An 18300-nucleotide genomic window follows, 5' to 3' on the forward strand; every position below is an offset into this window, starting at 1 on the left:
ACCAGGCCAACACTGCTTGGCCGGTAAGCCCAGAGAAGTTTGGCCAGGTGCTGCCATCTGCTAAGGCAATCAATATATGCATACACACACAAACCGTTACACACATTGTCTACCATCTTCTTCTGAATAAGTTTCTTGACATCCTGAACTTTCTGGCCTTTGAATTCATCCACAAGCATTACCTGAAAAGAGTAGTAATTGCAGAGATTAGAATCAGACTTGGCTCCTGAGAGTTGGGATAAGCTAAGCTGGTCTCTCACCCTCTTCATTCTAGGAGATGTCCCACTGGGAGTGGTGAGAGTCAAGCTAAGACAGCTGGATGGGAAGGAGCACCCTGAGGGACCATTCACCTGAGCTAAGCAGAGGAGAAGGAACAAAAGCCCAATTTTGCTTCTTGCAAATCAGCCAGCAGGTATACATGGATGGTGCACGGACTACATGTAAACACAGTAGATACATCTGTCTGCAGGCAGGCAAGCAGGTAAGTATGTGCCAGCAGCAGGAACAGCCTCACATACTTGGACCTGCATCCCCATCTTCTGCTAGTGCTTAACTGCTGGAATGTGCGTCTGGCAGTTTCATTGCCAGACTAGGCCACATCTTCAGTGCCTGAAGATGTGGCCTAGTCTGGCAATGAAACGTCTGCAAGAAAACAACAAGGCTCAGAGAGCACCAGGGACTCCACAAATTTCATATCCTTCAGAAAGCTCCACACCTCCCAAGGAAAAGCTATCTTGTGAAAGGTAGTTACACAGGCAGGCAGGTGCTTTCCGGTTCAGTTTCACTTACTCCCTCATAAAATCCTTTCAGGTATACTCTCTCTTTGGCTTCTGCAAGTTTCTCTCTGTCATTCTGACTCTGGATCTTCAGCTCATCACAGACCAGTGGAGCAGACAGGTGGCCATACCCAGGGATCTCAATGATAGGTACCTGGGAATATAATGACAACACTGCGAATCAGTGGTTTTCAATCATGCAAGCAGCCAAGAATCTTACAGGAAATTCAAGCCTGACTCCTATAGCCTTCAAAAATGGAACTGCATTTTATGGTTGATCAACTAAACAAATCTTTTTTTCAGTCTAGCAGGCTAGAAGCATAAAACATAAAGGAAAAGGAGTGAAGCCTGTCCTGTTAATTGTACTCAAGTGTAAGAAAGTTTAACTGATAGTATGTGGGCACCTGTTCCACCCAATTTGAGCGTTTTGGTTGTTTCTGAAACAAGATGAAAGCACTAACAGAACTTAGCAGTGCTATCAATGTTTTACGCAGCAGCCATTAACCCAGTTTTAAAAATAGTATTTTGTGACCACTTTACACAGCACTTGGCAGTTTAAGGATCTCATGCTCTACTAACTCGCATGCCATAATGGATCCAGGGCAATGGAGGCAACACCGGCCTCTGCCTGTCCAGTTTTCATGGGTAGTTTCAATTTGTACAACTTGAGGATGTGGAGAGACTTTCTGAAAAGGTGAGAAGAGTCTAGGATCCTATCTGTTGTCAGTCTGCCATCAAGCAAAGATGTTTTTATTGGAGTAGGCATTTGACCTTTGAGCTGGTTTGTCTGCTGAATTAGATTGTAACTGAGTAGCTGCTTTTACTGATATATCTCAATGTGTTCCTGATTACCTTCTTAGCTACTTTCTTAACTGATGTATTTCTTATAATTCTAGCTGTTTTTTATAGCTAGTAACCCTGAGCTTTTTGGCAATTTTTTTTTTTTTTTAAAAGTAAGGTCCTTGTTTAATTAGCAAATGAGTGTATTTTCATTTCTTTCAATTTTCAATCTTGCATTGAATGTACCACCATTTGGCTTGTGCCTACAAAACTGGGTTCCCACAGGATGCTAACTATGGTTAAATGAATGATTGGTAAGCACACATTTCTAAATTAGCTCCATGTCCTCTACTCACACAACAGATTAAATTATAAACTTACTAAACTAGCCGGAATATTGTGCAAACCCAGCCTCAAAACTGAATGAAAGCAAAGAGAGGGTTTAAAAGAAATTGTGCAATGGGACATTTCTCCTTAAAATAATGAATGGGGCTGTCTTGTTCCTTTGCCTTTGGAAAGACCAACAGATAAGGCTGTCAGAATCCACAACAATTCTTAAATCTCTTTTGCCTTTGCTCATTTAATTGGAAAAGTAGCCTAGCATTTCAATAGGGTAAAACCCCTCATGAACTGCTAAGCTCCTTGCAACTATTCTTGTCTCACTACAAAGCTATCCTCATGGGAATTTTCCACCCAATAATCAGTGTGCTCAACACTTAAAATAATCTGGTACATTAAGTAGAGCACCTGCCAATTTAATGGGATGCATTTCGAAAACTAAATAAAAACAACAGTGCCAAATTCAAGCCAGCCAGTTTCTCAGGCATCTTGTTGCTCAGACCTCTGGAATTGTTTCCAAGATTGTACAAAAGCACACACTATTTGTCAACCTTGGTTTTCCTAAACACAAGCTGGGGGGTAAATGATATTTCCTCCTATTTCTTCCAGACATAAAACTCTTTCCTCTGTTTTTCTAATGAACCCTTCTAAAAAATGCTATCATAATGCAAGTTTTAGCCTGAAATATGTTAAAAAACAGCACATGGATGCCACATCAGTCATTACAACAGTTGGAAGATACTGTGTGCATTATTTCAGAGATACTTAGCAGACTTGTAAATCTGATTGAAATAACTAGAAGCATTCACAAAAAACATCTATAGCAATCATTCCCTTCTGCACTTACAGGTTCAAATGGCAGGACCATTTCATCTTTAATGCCATACTTCCCTCGAAAAGCCTATGAAAAAATCAGAAACAAAATACACAGATCAGATCAGCAAAACTAACCTGAAGGGATGTTTGTTTTTATGCAAAGCTGACTGGTAAAACCAGCCACCTCTACAATACTTTTTACTCATTTATAAAGTGCTCAGATTAACTGGGAAGCATATTATTTTTAGATTTTTTTTATCCCGCCTTTATTATTTTTATAAATAACTCAAGGTGGTGAACATACCTAACACTCCTTTGTCCTCCTATTTTCCCCACAACAACAACCCTGTGAGGTGAGGTGGGCTGAGAGAGAGTGACTGGCCCAAGGTCACCCAGCCGGCTTTCATGCCTAAGGCAGGACTAGAACTCACAGACTCCTGATTTCTAGCCTGGAGCCTCAACCACGAGACCAAACTGGCTCTATCAATAATATCATATCATTAATATTTCATTAATGCAAGCACTTGTACAAAAATTGCAAAGAATAAGAACCATCAGAAAAGGGGCCTTTCCCAGCTCTCTTACAAAAAGATTTTTCTAAACAAGAATGAGGAAACTGTGATCTTCCAGTTGTTTTTATTATTATTATTTAGATGTTTAGCCTGACATTTTTATATATTTTGGCCAATTCAAGGCAGTGAACATACCTAATACTCCTGCCTCCTATTTTCCCCACAACAACCACCCTGTGAGGTTGGTTGGGTTGAGGGAGTGTGACTGGCCCAAGGTCACTCAGCCAGCTTTCATGCCTAAGGCGGGACTAGAATTCACAGTCTTCTGATTTCTAGGCCAGCACCTTAACCACTACGCCACACTGTCTCTCTTTTATCTATAGTTGTTCCTAAATTACAATTCCCAAGATCTCTCAGAATTGCCCATGTTGTCCAGGGCTATTGGAAGTTGTAGTTCAGCCTCTCACAAAAGACAAGTTGTGCTTTTCAGATATAATGGATTGCAAGGCTGGAAAAGGCTAACCTCAAGGTACGTATTTTTGAGGATCATATTTATTTCAACTTGCTATTCCACCACCTCCCCAGATCAGCCCTCTCAAAAAAGCCTGAAAACCAGTATTAGATATGATTTTAAATTATCAGCCACTAAAAGCCTTCAAGGTCCTTTCAAAAGTGAACACTGAGGATAGGCTCAAATCAGCAGGGAGTACATTCCACAGAACTGGAATAGATACTACCCTGCCCTGGATAAAGCTAATCAGTTAATACATGACTATATGGTCATGGAGCTGCACAAAGGGTAGAGGGGGTGCTTTGCTTAGACAAACTCTGACCAAGCACTTCCCTCCCACAAATGCCTGTGAGGTGGAACGGTCCTCCACAGTAGAGCATCAGGCTGGAGCTGAAACACAGCTTTGCTCTGATCAGCAAAAGGAATCTGACGCATCTACAAAAGTCCTTTTTGGTGAAGCAAGGCAGTCGAACAAGACAGATCACTGCCTATTTGCATATCCCTATTATAAATATACTGTGAGTAAAAAGATCAGAGATTTTGCACTAGTTTTTGTAAAAACAGTTGCCAACATGTTTGGAGGTTCTCAGAGATTCTTAAGATTCTCACCGGTTTCTTCTTTAAGTCTTTCAGGGCTGTGATGTCATCTGGAGCATCAGACGGGACACTTGTGACCACTCCAGTACCTTATAAGCAACAGTCAAGAAGCACAATCAACTCATTTGTTAGGACAGAATTTGCACTAAATGTGAACTCAGCAAGTGGAATTGTACATTTTAGCTTTGCCTTGGGTCATGCAGTTTCTCCTTAATCCTCATACAGTGACTAGTGATAAATCTGACAGTGTAGAAGAGCTTTTTTATCCATGAATTTAGAGCCTTGAAAAATGATGGTTTTAAATTATAAGGGCTCCCCACTGTATCTTTTATCCCTCATTACAGTGATCAAGAACAGCCACATGACCACATTAATAGGAGAACATGTGGAGTCCTACAGATCCCTTTGTGCACATTTTCCTTTCCCATAAATAATAGCTGCATAAGGCCAACATATTTTAGCAACAACCAAAACAGCTAATCAAATATAGTTACTACTAATTATAGGTACAGGATTATAGATGAAGGAATAGTTCTTCATCACTTAGCACAAGGAAGGTCGTGTAGTAAAAGGGAGGAAGCGGGCAAGCTTAGATCACAGCAAAAGGACAAGAAAGTAGGAGTCACTTTGATACCTGCGCATGTTTATAAACAATCCCAAGATTTTAAAGGGAGCAAAAATACAGTAGTTAGTCCATCTTCTTGTCTTAATGCATATAATCTAGCTATTATCCCACCTATGAAATCCATACAAACGATGATTAAGAGCAGAAAAGAGACATTGCAAAAAATGATCCTGATTCCAGGACCAGTATCTTTAATAATCAACAGAGAGAAAGATAAAACCTTGGTTCTGTAAGAAGTGAGTGCTAAAATGACATCGTTTTACCTTTATCTTCCTTAATAGTCAACATTGGAAGAGCATAGATGACTTTATAGGATGTCAGAGGAGCAGAAAGTGCAGCACCAAGAATCTCCTACAGATAAGAGACTTATGTCAAAACCAAGGAAGGCATCTGTCTCTATTTGGCATTTTTCACAAGTGCAGAACTTTCAAGCTATTTGGGATATTTCACAACTGAAGGACTTTCAGGCTGGAAATGCTGCTTCAAATTTAAAATAGTTGTTTTGCATTCGAAACAGATTGCTCTGACCATTCCGGGAGCTCACTTCAAGCTCAAATAGTCCTGGAATGGTTCTAGATGCCCTAGAGTTGAAAGGTATATATTAGAACCGGTACTGTATGTTAGAGCAGATCTAAAGTCCTCAGAATCTGCTTAATTTTTTTATTAGAAGATACTTATTAGAAGTATCATTCACAAGATACTCACTTCTCCCATCAACTCCTTCACAACAGGTACCACTCCATTGGTTTTTGTGAAGCCTTGGTAGGACATATTCCTGGCTGCCCTCTGTGTGCAAATAAAAATATCCCCATTCTGAGTCTCAAACCCAATGTACTTCATATCAGGCCGAACCCAACAATTAGTCTGCCCAAACATTGTTTCTGGTCTCAGAGTAGCAGCTACCAAGAAGATATTCTTTCCTCTAAGGCCACTGTAAAAGAAAGAAAGGTTAGTTTAGAAAAATACATTTAAACACAATTATACTCAAGAAACAAAACTGAAATAGCTAAAAATTCTACTTTCTACAACCTATGCCAATATACCTTCAAACATTTTCTTAAACAATAAATGTACTCATCTTTACAGCGTTATTAAATTAACCTGAAAATCTAATGAAGACTAGATGGATATACATATCAGTACAGGTAGTCCTCATTCAGCAACCATTAGTTCAGCAACTGTTTGAAGTTATGACAGCGCTGAACGAGGAGACTTACAGACAGACCTCAAAGTTGCAGCCGATGCAGCATCCCCACAGTCACATGATCACAGTTCGGGTGTTTGGCAACTGGCTTGCAATTACAATGGTCACAGTGTCCCACAGTCATGTGATCAGCACTTGCACCTTCACTGCTGGCTTCTGACAAGCAAAGTCAATGGGCAAATAGTGATCATGTGATGTCACTCTTAACGACCACATGGGATTTGCTTAATGCCCGCAAATGGAACTGCTGCACCAGCTGTTGTAAGTCAGCACAATCACATGACGTTGCGCTTAGCAACCCAGTCTCAGTTACTGTTACTAACCAAGGACTACCTGTATCAAGAAAGCTACCACAAGAAGTTAACTAATTCCCATCTATAATCTTGTTGTAGAACTCGATTTATCTAACATTATATACCTTATCAGTAAGCTGTCCCTTCTAAGTTGACACTGAAGCCTAGTCACTATGGGACATCCCTCTTCTTTTTCCAATCCTTGCACAAAGACAATTTTTAAGAAGAGAGTATACATTTGACTTATAAAAATGACTTTTTATTGTGTTCACTTTATAGAGGAAGAAATACAGGGAGGTCGCTATCACAAATTCAAATTTTGGGCAAAAAAAAAAAAGAGAGGTAAAAACGTTCTTCCAAATCCATCTGGTACATTTTTCTACATAACCTAAATTACCATTTGCTCTAAAAGAAGCCACATGCACAGATCCAAGGATAAGCAACCATTTATCTTGGTCTGACTGTATATTAACAGCACAATCTGATGCATCTCTCAGGGCTATTCAGTTCAGTGGGATTGATTTCCAAGTGCCTCCAGCTTCAGATCAATAGATCTTTCAACTTTTCCAATGCTGGATGCCACAAATAAGATCCAGGAAGGCAAAATCTCTCCCCAGCTATTCCTCTCTCAGTAATTGATATCCAGTGGTATCAATTTCCTCTACATGAAAATTTCTACTCAGCTATTATAGCTGATCAATCTGCGTTCCATAAATTGGTCTAATCTTCATCTACTTCATTATAAAAAAAAATACACACACATTTCTACACACTTTTAAAAACCTTTAATATGGGTTTCTAAGAAACCTTTATGGCTTTCTGTTTTTTTTCGCTAACGTCAATATCAGTAATTATCCTGAAGGCCTACCTTAATTTCAGAGGGTAAGGCTCTATCACCTTCATTTTGATTAGTGTGTATTCTTGAGGTCCTACACCCTAAGAGACAATATATAAACAATTGTGTCACTTTCACACCTAGTCCCTTAGAACTATTCAGGGTCAAACTAGTCTATATAAACTAGACCAAAACCAAAATCACTACAGTGATCTATGTATTAATCAGATCTTTGTTTTATCTCCATTTTTATTGATTGTTGTGAGCTGCCTAGGATCATTATATGGGATATAATGATATAACTTCTATAAATAAATAAATAAACAAGCACATTATTTTGGATCTGAAAAGAAAAATGTGCTTCAGAGCAAGGGGGGTACTCATGTAATACCTGTTGGCAACTCCTTAAAGCATCTGCATCTTTTCCAAGAATTACATGACTGATTTAAGGAGTTGCAGATACATGCTGTACACACTTCAAAGCTTCTTTTCTTCTTTAATGTGAAGCACTACATAACCCTGGTGTCAATAGATACCAGGTTAGAATATGTCCTAGCAATCCCAAGTGAGAAATAATGCAGGAAAGTGGTGATTCTATGGAAATCTAGTATAAACAGTATAAGCTGCCAGTGACACAAAACCAGAGGCCAGTGTCCAAGCAGCTTTTCCAGAAACTTGGGTGCCTAGGTGACTTTTCATTCTTATTTTCTCTGAAAGTTGACTCACAGTCCCAATTTACAAACTACGTTTAAAATTATCTTTCCTAATTCCATATTTATATCCTAATACTATATCAAGGTTATTGAGTCAAGCTCAACTTCTTACAGTTACATAAACATATAACCTTCTTAGCAATGATATGGAAGAAGCTTGCCACCGTTTTCTTCTGGAATACTTTTTCAACTTCCCAATCCTGGGACTTGAGATTCTCCCAAGTACTAACCAGGCCGGGCCACACATTAGCACTTTTTAAGATACTAAGGTTGGCTAGATGCTGCCTACTACTATTGATAATGCTTTGTAAGTTCTGTCTAAATCTCTTTAATTTTCTATTTAGGTGTTTCAGGTGAGCATTCAGATATAATATTCAGTCCAAACTTAACCGTTTGAGAGAGAGAAGGCTCCACAGACAGAATCAGGAAACAGCAGATGAAGAGGGCAAGGAAGCCATTTTTCCTGATCCTCCCCTTCCCTCCCACCCCTCAGCCTTAATCTCCAAGGTCTCATCTCATTAAAACTTAATAGTATTTTTAAAAACCCTTCATTACCTCCCCTGTTTGTCTGTCATGATCCATGCAGGGTTGACCATCTTTTGGTGAATAAATAGTATATCTACAAGGCAAATTAATTCATTGTTTAATTGTGTGTTCATATTAGACACTGAACAGGGAATATTGTGCATTTTGTTAGTCCAATCCATGCCAGATATCCCTCTACCATGCAGACTAAGTCCAAGGGAAAATGGTGCAGGAGCACAATTCTTGGCTTTCCATTTCACTTTCCTCTCCCAGGGAAGCCATAAGGGGAGCCACTATAAACAACAGTGCTGAACTGAATTGGGCAGTTATACCAAGTATTTTTAGCAGCCATGGCTAAATTGGGACTACTACATTCAGAACAATTTTAATATTTTTAATATTCTTTGAAATGTGTTAATCAGAACAATAGGAAACCAGAAGAGAAAGTTGGAAAGTTATTGGCTCATTGGATGAAAGAACAAAAACAACATTTTATATCTGGAGCTCAGGCTAACAATAGTCAGTTATACAGGAAGACAAAATCTATTGATCTATTAACAGGCTTGTTATTTTTATACTCGGTTGCATCCATTGGAGCTAGCTGTAACTGAACCACAAATTATTAATTTGGGGAGAAATACTGAAGTGGAAGATTTAAAAAGCTGGCACAGCCATTGATATTATTTACAAGAAATCCTAGGAACAACTCAAGCTATGAAATTAGGAAAAACTCCCAGACCTGGTGGATTTCCATTTGAATGGTGTAGAACCACAGAATATTTACTGGCACGTATGTTATTAGATGTTTGCAATAAATCATTTAAGCTAAATTCCATCCATCATTTAAGAGGCCTATATTCAATTATATTAATACAGAGGGCTGACAGTTCTGTAAATATGGAACTTTTATCCTTATGTATTTTAAAAAAATTATTGCATGAACTTAACCAGAAATCACACAATAAAGATAAAAAAGCAATATAAAAAATAAAGCATAATAAAAACATTGTGAAGAGGATCTTTCAATACCATATTCTCCCCTTCCCTTCCGTTCCATTTTCACCAACCGATAACCACTACTTAAATATCTGTACTATGCTACACCTATATAATGATGTACTCATTTACCAAGAAAGATGTAAGCGTTTTCAATTTAATTGCATATTTTGACCATTGTGTTTACTTGTTTTTCCCTTTATTCAATTAAAAACTATGGTTTTGGGAAAGTGAGGATGTTACCCTTCTGCAGTACCCCAAAGACCTCTCACCAAAGAAAACCATGAATATGGGATGGATGGGTTCCGTGAACCCATAAATAAATAATCCTCAATGCTGTATTTTTGAAATAGTACAAGCAGCTAAGCAAGAGGGTTCTTTGCATTATGTTCTATAAGTGGACACATCAAGACAGTATACTTACCGTTTTCCAAATTTGATTTTATTTCTTTCTCTGAGGGTTAGAAATTGCCATCGTACAAAAGAATCATAATAGGGGTTGACATTGGTAGTAATAAAAGAGCGTCTCCAATCTACCTGGAAAGTCATGAAAATGAAGATCATTCATAGGGTGGAACCCAAAGATCAGTGATGTTAACTTTGTGGGGAAAAGAGAGAGATAGCTTTGAATTCCACAAACACCATCTCCTATTCCCATGGCAATCTGCTTTTAAAATTTCTAAATTTTGAAAATAGAATGTAATATGGTATGGTTATCTGTTATTTGAATGAGAAAAGTAAATACTCAAAAAGGGCTAACACTAATACTCAAAAGTTGCATGAACTTTTGCAGCAAAGATCTATCCAAAGCAATCCTTATGTACTGTTTCAGTTAAAATGTTTGCCCTCAATAAGAACATCAAAACTCAGTCATAACATTTACAAGAGAATGCAGATTCATTTGGAAAATTCTCCTATAGATACTTCTCATATATGCAGCTCAAGCCCTACACAGCAAAATAAAAAGTCTGAGGAGCATAAAAATGAAATACATTTGATCAACAATGTAAGAAATAGATAATACCTTTAGTCCCATGTGTTTTAAATCTTGAACAGCCAGAGGTGGGAAGTAGCCAAGCCAATGTTCAGCCTCCGAAAATTTTAGTATTTCTTCATCAGAGAGGCCCAAAGATTTCATGATGCCCCACTGGTATTTTGAAGAGCCAGTCTTAGCTGCAGCTTTACTCTTTAAACAAAAGGGGGAAAAAAACTATATGCCCAGTAGCTAAGTATGATACTTTCATTATGTGCATAAAAAATCTTGAAAAAAATCATTAAAGTTATAGGAGGACAGAAAAGTTCATTAAATATTTCACATTAGGTGATGATTCCTACAAATATACAGTTGTATTGCAAGATGTAAATAATCTCAGGGAATCATAAATTATTCATACTGCAAATCAAAGCTAGTTACCAGTAGCTTTCTGAATAATTTCAAAAGCTTCCTGCAAGCAATCAGTTCAGGCTTCTATCACTGGGAAGGGACACAGGGAGACAGAATGACAGAGAATGGGAATGGCAGGGATAGAGAAAAGGAAGAGAAAGAAGCAGACGCAGAAAAATAAAACAACGGAAAATTGGGTGATGGTGTCCCCAGTTGGATACAGCCCTTGACCATGAAGGAAGGAAGGAAACTACTACAGCTGTGCTTTTAAATACCTTTTTGCCTTTAGCTTTATCTTTAATGACCACTTCTTGGTTTGGCTCCTCTTCCTCCTCCTCCTCCTCATCTGGAAATTCTGGTGGGCAGCCATACAGCTCCATTTCTCGTTTCAGCTTATCCGCACATGCCTAAGAGAAAATGCACCAGAGCTCAACAACTGTTGGGGCCCATGCATGCAAGATCTGGATGGTGGCCTATAAATTTAATATATTATTATTATTATTATTGCTCCTCTGTCGCAACAGTTAAAAGTGATAATGCTCTGCATCTTTTATTCTGGTCCACACAAAGGTCGAATGATTTGTTCTCTGACCCTGGCAAGTTCTTTAAAATACGGTGCATTACTTTTCCAAAGGGAGTAAATGGAACGCTTCCAACCCCACGTGTGCAAACAGAAGGGCTGTTTTCAAATATGGAGTGGATTCTTCTGTGGGAAGAGCAGGTGTTTTCTTTAATCCTATCTTTTTACTTGGGCTGTAATTCCTACAACTTTCTGGAAGCTTGTTCATTGCTACCCGTCAAGAGTAGTATTCTTGGTAACTTTTATTACCAAATTTTACCATAGATGTGAGCAACCCTGATATCCACATCCTCATGGATTACTAGAACTGTGAAAAGCTTTAGATTTAATCCTGAAAAGGATATGGCAGTTTCTACTGTAGCTGTGTGATCCTGGAAGCAGATGTGGTTCTTTTAACAAAACCTTGGCTGGCCCTGTATCTGCGCTCCCACTCGCTCCCACTCTGGATTGAATCTAAAGTATTTCAGTGTCCCAGGATCGTTTGTATACTAAAATGGGCAGTTCTAGCATACCAACCAAATGCATACATGGTATACCTGTTAAGCTTTAGAAGTAAAATACAGAAAAATGTATTTCCTTGATTCAGAAACCGAATGTTTTTTGGTCCAGATGGTCAACTAAACCCCAGTTTTACCTTAATGGGCATGCCAGTACAATGGAGTCCAAAGGGAAATAGACATATCTTTCCTTTCAGTTTCTGGTACCCAACTGCAAACTGTGGGACACATGAAAACAACAGCAAGCATTAATGTCAGAGAATGGGAGAAAGAGGTGAGGATGAAACACAAATAGGTAAGTTAGAAGCATTTATCAGAATGTCTCAGAGATTTATTTTCCTGAGGGAAAATTCAAGCATAACCCAGAACTGGAGAGAAAGAAATCATTTACTTCAGTGCCTTTAAAACATGAAGATTAGAAGCAGTGGAAATCCCATGGCTATTTATTGTGCAAGTGCATACTGCCAGATCAACATAAATTCCATGGCATTCAATGGGACAGCTCCAAGTAAACCTATATGGGATTGTAACATTACAATTTCTATTCTCCTCAGAGGTTCTGGACATGGAACAATACATTTTTAAAGTCGGTAGGAAAAGTTATTTGATTAGGTTAAAGGAAATAAAGTATTAGCAGAACTATAAAACCTCCAGTCAGCTGCCAAAGAAGAAGGTCCACACTGTATAAGAATGTCCTCCAATATTTTCAACATTGGATCACAGATCACCGTACCAGGACTGGGAACCTGATGAATCCCAAGCCATGGTTGAACAGAGAACTCCAAACGGAAGGGCTAAACATGGGCATGAACTGTACGACCTTGGGCTGTTTTTTATAGTATCGGTAATGTCCATTCATTTAGCAACCGTTCACACTTGTGACGGCACCGAATGAGCAGTCCTCAGAGTTCCAGCCGTTGCAGCGTCCCCAGGGTCAGTTCACCATTTCCAATGTTCCCTGCCAACTTCCCACAAGTAAATGGGGAAGCCAGCAGGCAGCCAGAAGTCGTTGTCATGCGAGGTCCTCGCTTAATGACAGCAACCGGACTGCCAGGATTGCCATCGTTAAGCAGCACAATCATGTGACATTATCCTTCACAACCGCATCGCTTAGTGACAGCAGTTCCGGAACCAATTGCCTACTTGTACTGAATACTTATCCATATGAAACAATTCATTGCACACAATGAAAACTAGAAAAACTAAGTGAGAACTGCTTAGTAGCAAGTTCTCTTTGGAGGATTATTTGATGATGTCAGTCCCAAACTAATAAAAATACAGATATAGGTTTTTTTTCAGATGCAGATAACATTCAGGAAAAGGAGTTGGCTTTGCCCTGAATATCAAAAAAGAAACTGTTTCCCCGGCATATTGGGGTCAAACTCATTGCAAGGCAAACCCAGCACAAGAACTACTGCAGAAGCAGAACCACTGCTGTAGCCTGATCCTAGCCTACCAATATCACCTGGAAATGTAGCTGCTAATTTAGAATACCTCTAAATCAGGGTTCCCCAAAGTGGTCAATGTCGCCCCCTAAGGGTTGATGGGACTATCCTAGGGGACAATAAATGTCTGGGGGTCAAAAGGAAGTCAGTAAATGTCTGGGGGTCAATACATAGTTGATAACTAACATAAGGTCAGTTGGGGTCAATTAATCTTTTGGGTCTCTATAGACCTCCACGCCTGTCATGAGTAAGGATGGAGAGCAGGGGGCTCCCACCCAGACTGTCAAGCGCATGCGTAGCACTGAGGAACTGTTCAGCCATTCAAAGAGACACAGATCGGGACCGCCTTAACCTTTGGGGTTTATATGGCTGGGTTTTTCCCACACTTCCTCAGTTTGCTAGGATTCTTGTTAAGTACTAGTAATAAATATTAGAGACCAAGTCATTGTCTCAGTGTGTTTCCTGGTAGTTAGGACAACGCCAGTCCATAGTCCTGAAGGTGAGGTGGCTAGTGAAGAGACAGTGCTATCCAGGGCTGGGTGATCAGCTGCCAGTGAGAGTGGCCTTGAGTTGTCATTATTGTTGTTGTTGTTATTTATAGTACTATTAGTTAAAGTAGTATTTATTAAATTATTTTCATATGATAAATTGGGGTCAGTGAACAATCCAAAACTTCATGAAGGGGTTAATGAACTGAACAGTTTGGGGACCCTGCTCCAAATGAAAACTTTCTGGATTAAAACAAAGATAATATGATCTATTATTTTTAACACTATTTACTGATGATTTTTATATGTCTGCATATGTAAATGTGAGTAGATTAATAGGTACCGCTTCAGTGGGCAGGTAACGGCGTTCCGTTTAGTCATGCCAACCACATGACCACGGAAGTGTCTACAGACAAACACCAGCTCTTTGGCTTTGAAATGGAGATGAGCACCGCCCCCTAGAGTCGGACACGACTGGACTTAATGTCAAGGGAAACCTTTACTATATTTGTTTTAACCTGTTTCTCTTTGGTTGTTGTTTTTTTACCTGTTGTGAGTGACCCAGAGTCACTTAGGTGAGATGGGAGGTTATGCAAATCGAATGAATGAATGAATGAATGAATGAATGAATGAATGAATGAATGAATGAAGCTGAATGTGTAAATAGAAACTCAGCAGGTTTTACAAATTTCTATTTTCTTTGGAGGGGCTTCTTGAAACTATTAATGAAGAAAAATTCTTACCTCACATTTCGATAAAGAAAAAGTGTGTCCCAGGTGAAGCCGGCCATTCATGTATGGATACGGAAAAGTAGCAAAATATTTCCCACTGCTGAATGAAGATTTAAACATATTTTTAAAAAATCAACTAATTTTCAGGAATTCAGTTAAAAGACAGCTGGGTTGTAGTCCTATAAATATTTCATGATTCGTCACTGCAACATAATATGCAATACAATATTTACTAGCAGGTATCACATTTGAAACAAATGAAGTGACCTTGCATAAAAATTAACGTTACGGAAATATTAATTGGATGATATCCAATTTAAAAAAACGTAGCCATTAAACATGGGTTTTAGTTAACTGATTAAATTTGTATGTCAGTAAACACAGTGGAAGATATTCCATAATGTCTGAACAGACTAATTCATACAACAGAACATTTCCTTCCCCATAATCACATGTACCTCTAACAAGCCTTACCAGAAAGTTAGGGGAGACTACTGAGAATTTAGGTCTGAGTGAAGGAGAAATAATTAAAACAGAAAATTCTGCATAAGTAATCTAAGATTCTCAATTCAAACACAAACTTAGCTCAGGCAACTCAACAATGACAGAGAATTCCAAGTAGCATTCCCATTATTTCACCTTTGTGGCCTACTGTAGTGGCAATACCATTGTATTTTGAGGAGTTTAAGCGACATATTATGATTTCTCCTTCATGCGAAGAAGCTTACGGTTCACTCTGAGATAATAATATTTAGCTTGCTTGTTGTTGTTGTTTTCACTTTTACTTGGGTGGGGGAGAAGAGAAATCCCCAAGATTGTTTACATTAGCACTATCTTATCTGTATAGCTTCCCAGGCTCTTGGATGTCACAAACAGGTGTCTCAGACCCTGGAAACTCAAGGTCAGATCCTGCAGTCTCAGTGCCATGGAAACAGGGTCATGAGGTCTTAGGGCCAGAGTCTGGTACTGTGGAAATTGAGCTGCCCTGGGGTATCTCCACTGTCATTATTAAGGGGCTCCTGACAGCCAATGGAAGACTGGGTATCATCTTGCTTGGTATATTATGATTTTTCTTTATGTTACGCTTTTCATGCTTCTGTTTAATCTGTCTAAATTATGTTTCTGTTTAAATCGGTTTGACTTAATAATAAATCTTAAAATCTCTTTACTCACTGGTGTGCTTATTGTCTCTGTATCTAAAAGACCCGATTGTCTGGGCACCTGATCACTGCCTGGACCCTTGGCAGAACACCTACAGATAAAGGATCCCTCTCAGATCAGGCAAACAGACTTCATTCAGTGGGATTCTCTATTCTCTCCTCTCCTCTATTCTCTCCTCATTCAGTGGGATTCTCTATTCTATCCTCTAACATTCCCCTGAGCAAATGCACTCTAGATGATCCCGCAACTCTCCAAATTTGAGACACGTACAAGTTGCATGCAAAAAGAACTTCATTCTGCCAGGAGACAGTTCCAATCAGATGCAAACTCAGTCTTTTTCTCTGTTCATTTTTGCTACATCCATACATAAAGAAACTATAATAATTAAGTGGCACCCACAAGCAAATTACGGAACTGCATAGCAGAATGTCACGCTTAACTTCGGTTTTCACTCAGAATTTCTCACAGGAATCTATGTCCTTTTAATGTACCCAGCTAGATGGCAGCACCTACCTAGCCTTGGTTGAGCCAGATAGGAAATGACTAGAAATCCCAGGACAGAAGGTCAAACCAGAAATTAATCCCAGGAGGAGGCACTGTAATGATTGCCTATTCAAAATCACCATCAGACTCACATCTGGAGTTGGACTGGAGTTGACTCACAAGGAGTCTCTTGTGTGTCACTGCTTTTAACTTTTAAAGGACAGCATAATGAAAACAAAGATTAAGATAATTATATCCTCTGTGTCCTAGGATACACTTCTTGTGAATGCGTGTGTGTTTCTGCTTCAACTGTTTGAATTCAGGGGGGGAAAAAACTACAGACGTGTCTGTGTTGATTAACCAACCTTACTACTGCTCTAGCAAACTTTTATATGTTTGTCATCTATTTTTTAAATTATTCCTCTTCTAAGAGAAAAGAGATCAGGAATAATAAATCAAGTTGGGGATTTCAGCAATTTAGAGGCACACTATAAAAAAACCTGCACCCACAATATCAGCCAACTCTGCATTTGATGTTTCTGATTATACACTTACTTTCATTGTATACTGGATGTGATTTTCAGGTTTCCCATCTCCTAATCTGTTTTTATTTTGCTTAGATCTCACATGGACTTTAGCTTTCTGAAGGGACACTTTTAAGGAAACTTTTATGTAGTTCCCATAATGATGTGACCCATTATACTACCCGCAAGCTTGCCACTATTCAAAAAACCAAATTTAAAAGTTATTCGAAACTAGTTTTACTATTGTCTTTAAACTTAAATACAGAAATCAATACATAGCTAATATTTTTAAAAATCCCATTAGAGTACATACTCAAATATCTGAAATTCCCAGCTATATCTGAAATGAGTATTCTTACTTTTTGTGATTTGCAGCATCTTCAGCATTAACTTCAAATGCTTTTTCATTGTGCCATTTCTGTTGGATTTCCTTTTCTATTTTTTTCAAGAAGTCTACTTTAGCTGTCCCTTTCCGTTCCTTAAAAGAAGAAGTAATATCTTAATAGTGTGATTAGCTTAAGTAGTACAGTTTAATGTTAGTACAAAGAGTACAATTTTGTACTAAGTTATTGTGCCAGAACTTTAAATTTGCACACAAAACACAACATATATCCTGAATATTAACTCTACAATATTATCCAGATACTGTCTCTTATAGAAATTTCAAAATTTTGCATGAACTTAAAATTAATATTAACAAGAAAATAACACTACTGCTCTCCTTTTCATATGAGTTCAGATCCTACTTATTTTGTTAGGATATAATAATTGTAATGTGTCTGGTTTTATGAGATTTTAACGTTTATGATTATAGTTCAATTTTATTGTAAACCGCCCAGAGTCCCTCTTTTGGGGGAGATGGGCGGTAATTAAATTTGAAAAATAAATAAATAAATATGCCTGCAAAATATCAAATCATGCTAGTTCAGTAACTCATTTTTAATCCTTGTCACACTTTAAAAATACTGTACTAATTATTAGTTGGAGATTTATACCTTAACATTGGTTGGTAGTGCAAATACCTATTATCTGAAGAAGTGAAAATATGAAAATTGATCATATTTTCACATTTGCTGAATTGCAAATTGTGCTATTATTTTTTTACATGGCAGGAAGTTTGATAGCATTTAGTTTTACAGTATATGGTTAGTCCTCACTTACCAACCACAATTGGGACTGGCAATTCTGTCACTAAGAGACACAGTCATAAAGTGAAATGTCATGTAACTGCGTCAACTTATGATGTCAGTTCCAACTGTGGTCATTAAGTGAATCACCTGTGGTCATTAAGTGCAACATCATGTGACCGTGAGTTGCAACTTCCTGCCAGCTTCCCCATTGACTTTGCTTGTCAGAAGCTGGCTGTGAAGGTTGCAAATGGTGATCACATGACCACAGGATGCTGCGACCATTGTAAATGTGCACCGGTTGCCAAGTACTCAAATCGCAATTACATGACCACGGGGAAGCTGCAACAGCCACAAC

At 38.5% G+C, this 18300-nt stretch overlaps 1 protein-coding gene across 2 annotated transcripts in view; it reads right to left on the reverse strand.

Moving 5' to 3' along the window:
* LARS1 (leucyl-tRNA synthetase 1) overlaps positions 1 to 18300 on the reverse strand; it is a 52473-nt gene that overhangs the window by 27579 nt on the left and 6594 nt on the right. For both annotated transcript variants that reach the window (XR_010067151.1, XM_063292364.1), the window contains exons 2-15: positions 17175 to 17293; positions 14660 to 14747; positions 12121 to 12201; positions 11182 to 11313; positions 10547 to 10708; positions 9947 to 10059; positions 8557 to 8620; positions 7322 to 7389; positions 5662 to 5887; positions 5220 to 5307; positions 4344 to 4420; positions 2743 to 2796; positions 790 to 930; positions 105 to 182 (exon numbers count right to left, since the gene is read on the reverse strand). Coding sequence is in view for 1 of the 2 variants with exons in the window: in XM_063292364.1 (XP_063148434.1) it covers positions 105 to 182; positions 790 to 930; positions 2743 to 2796; positions 4344 to 4420; positions 5220 to 5307; positions 5662 to 5887; positions 7322 to 7389; positions 8557 to 8620; positions 9947 to 10059; positions 10547 to 10708; positions 11182 to 11313; positions 12121 to 12201; positions 14660 to 14747; positions 17175 to 17293 (1491 nt within the window). In the remaining variant the exon portion in view is untranslated. The remainder of the gene's footprint in view (positions 1 to 104; positions 183 to 789; positions 931 to 2742; positions 2797 to 4343; positions 4421 to 5219; positions 5308 to 5661; positions 5888 to 7321; positions 7390 to 8556; positions 8621 to 9946; positions 10060 to 10546; positions 10709 to 11181; positions 11314 to 12120; positions 12202 to 14659; positions 14748 to 17174; positions 17294 to 18300) is intronic.

Source organism: Candoia aspera, chromosome 2, assembly GCF_035149785.1.
Source record: "Candoia aspera isolate rCanAsp1 chromosome 2, rCanAsp1.hap2, whole genome shotgun sequence".
NCBI lineage: Eukaryota > Metazoa > Chordata > Lepidosauria > Squamata > Boidae > Candoia > Candoia aspera.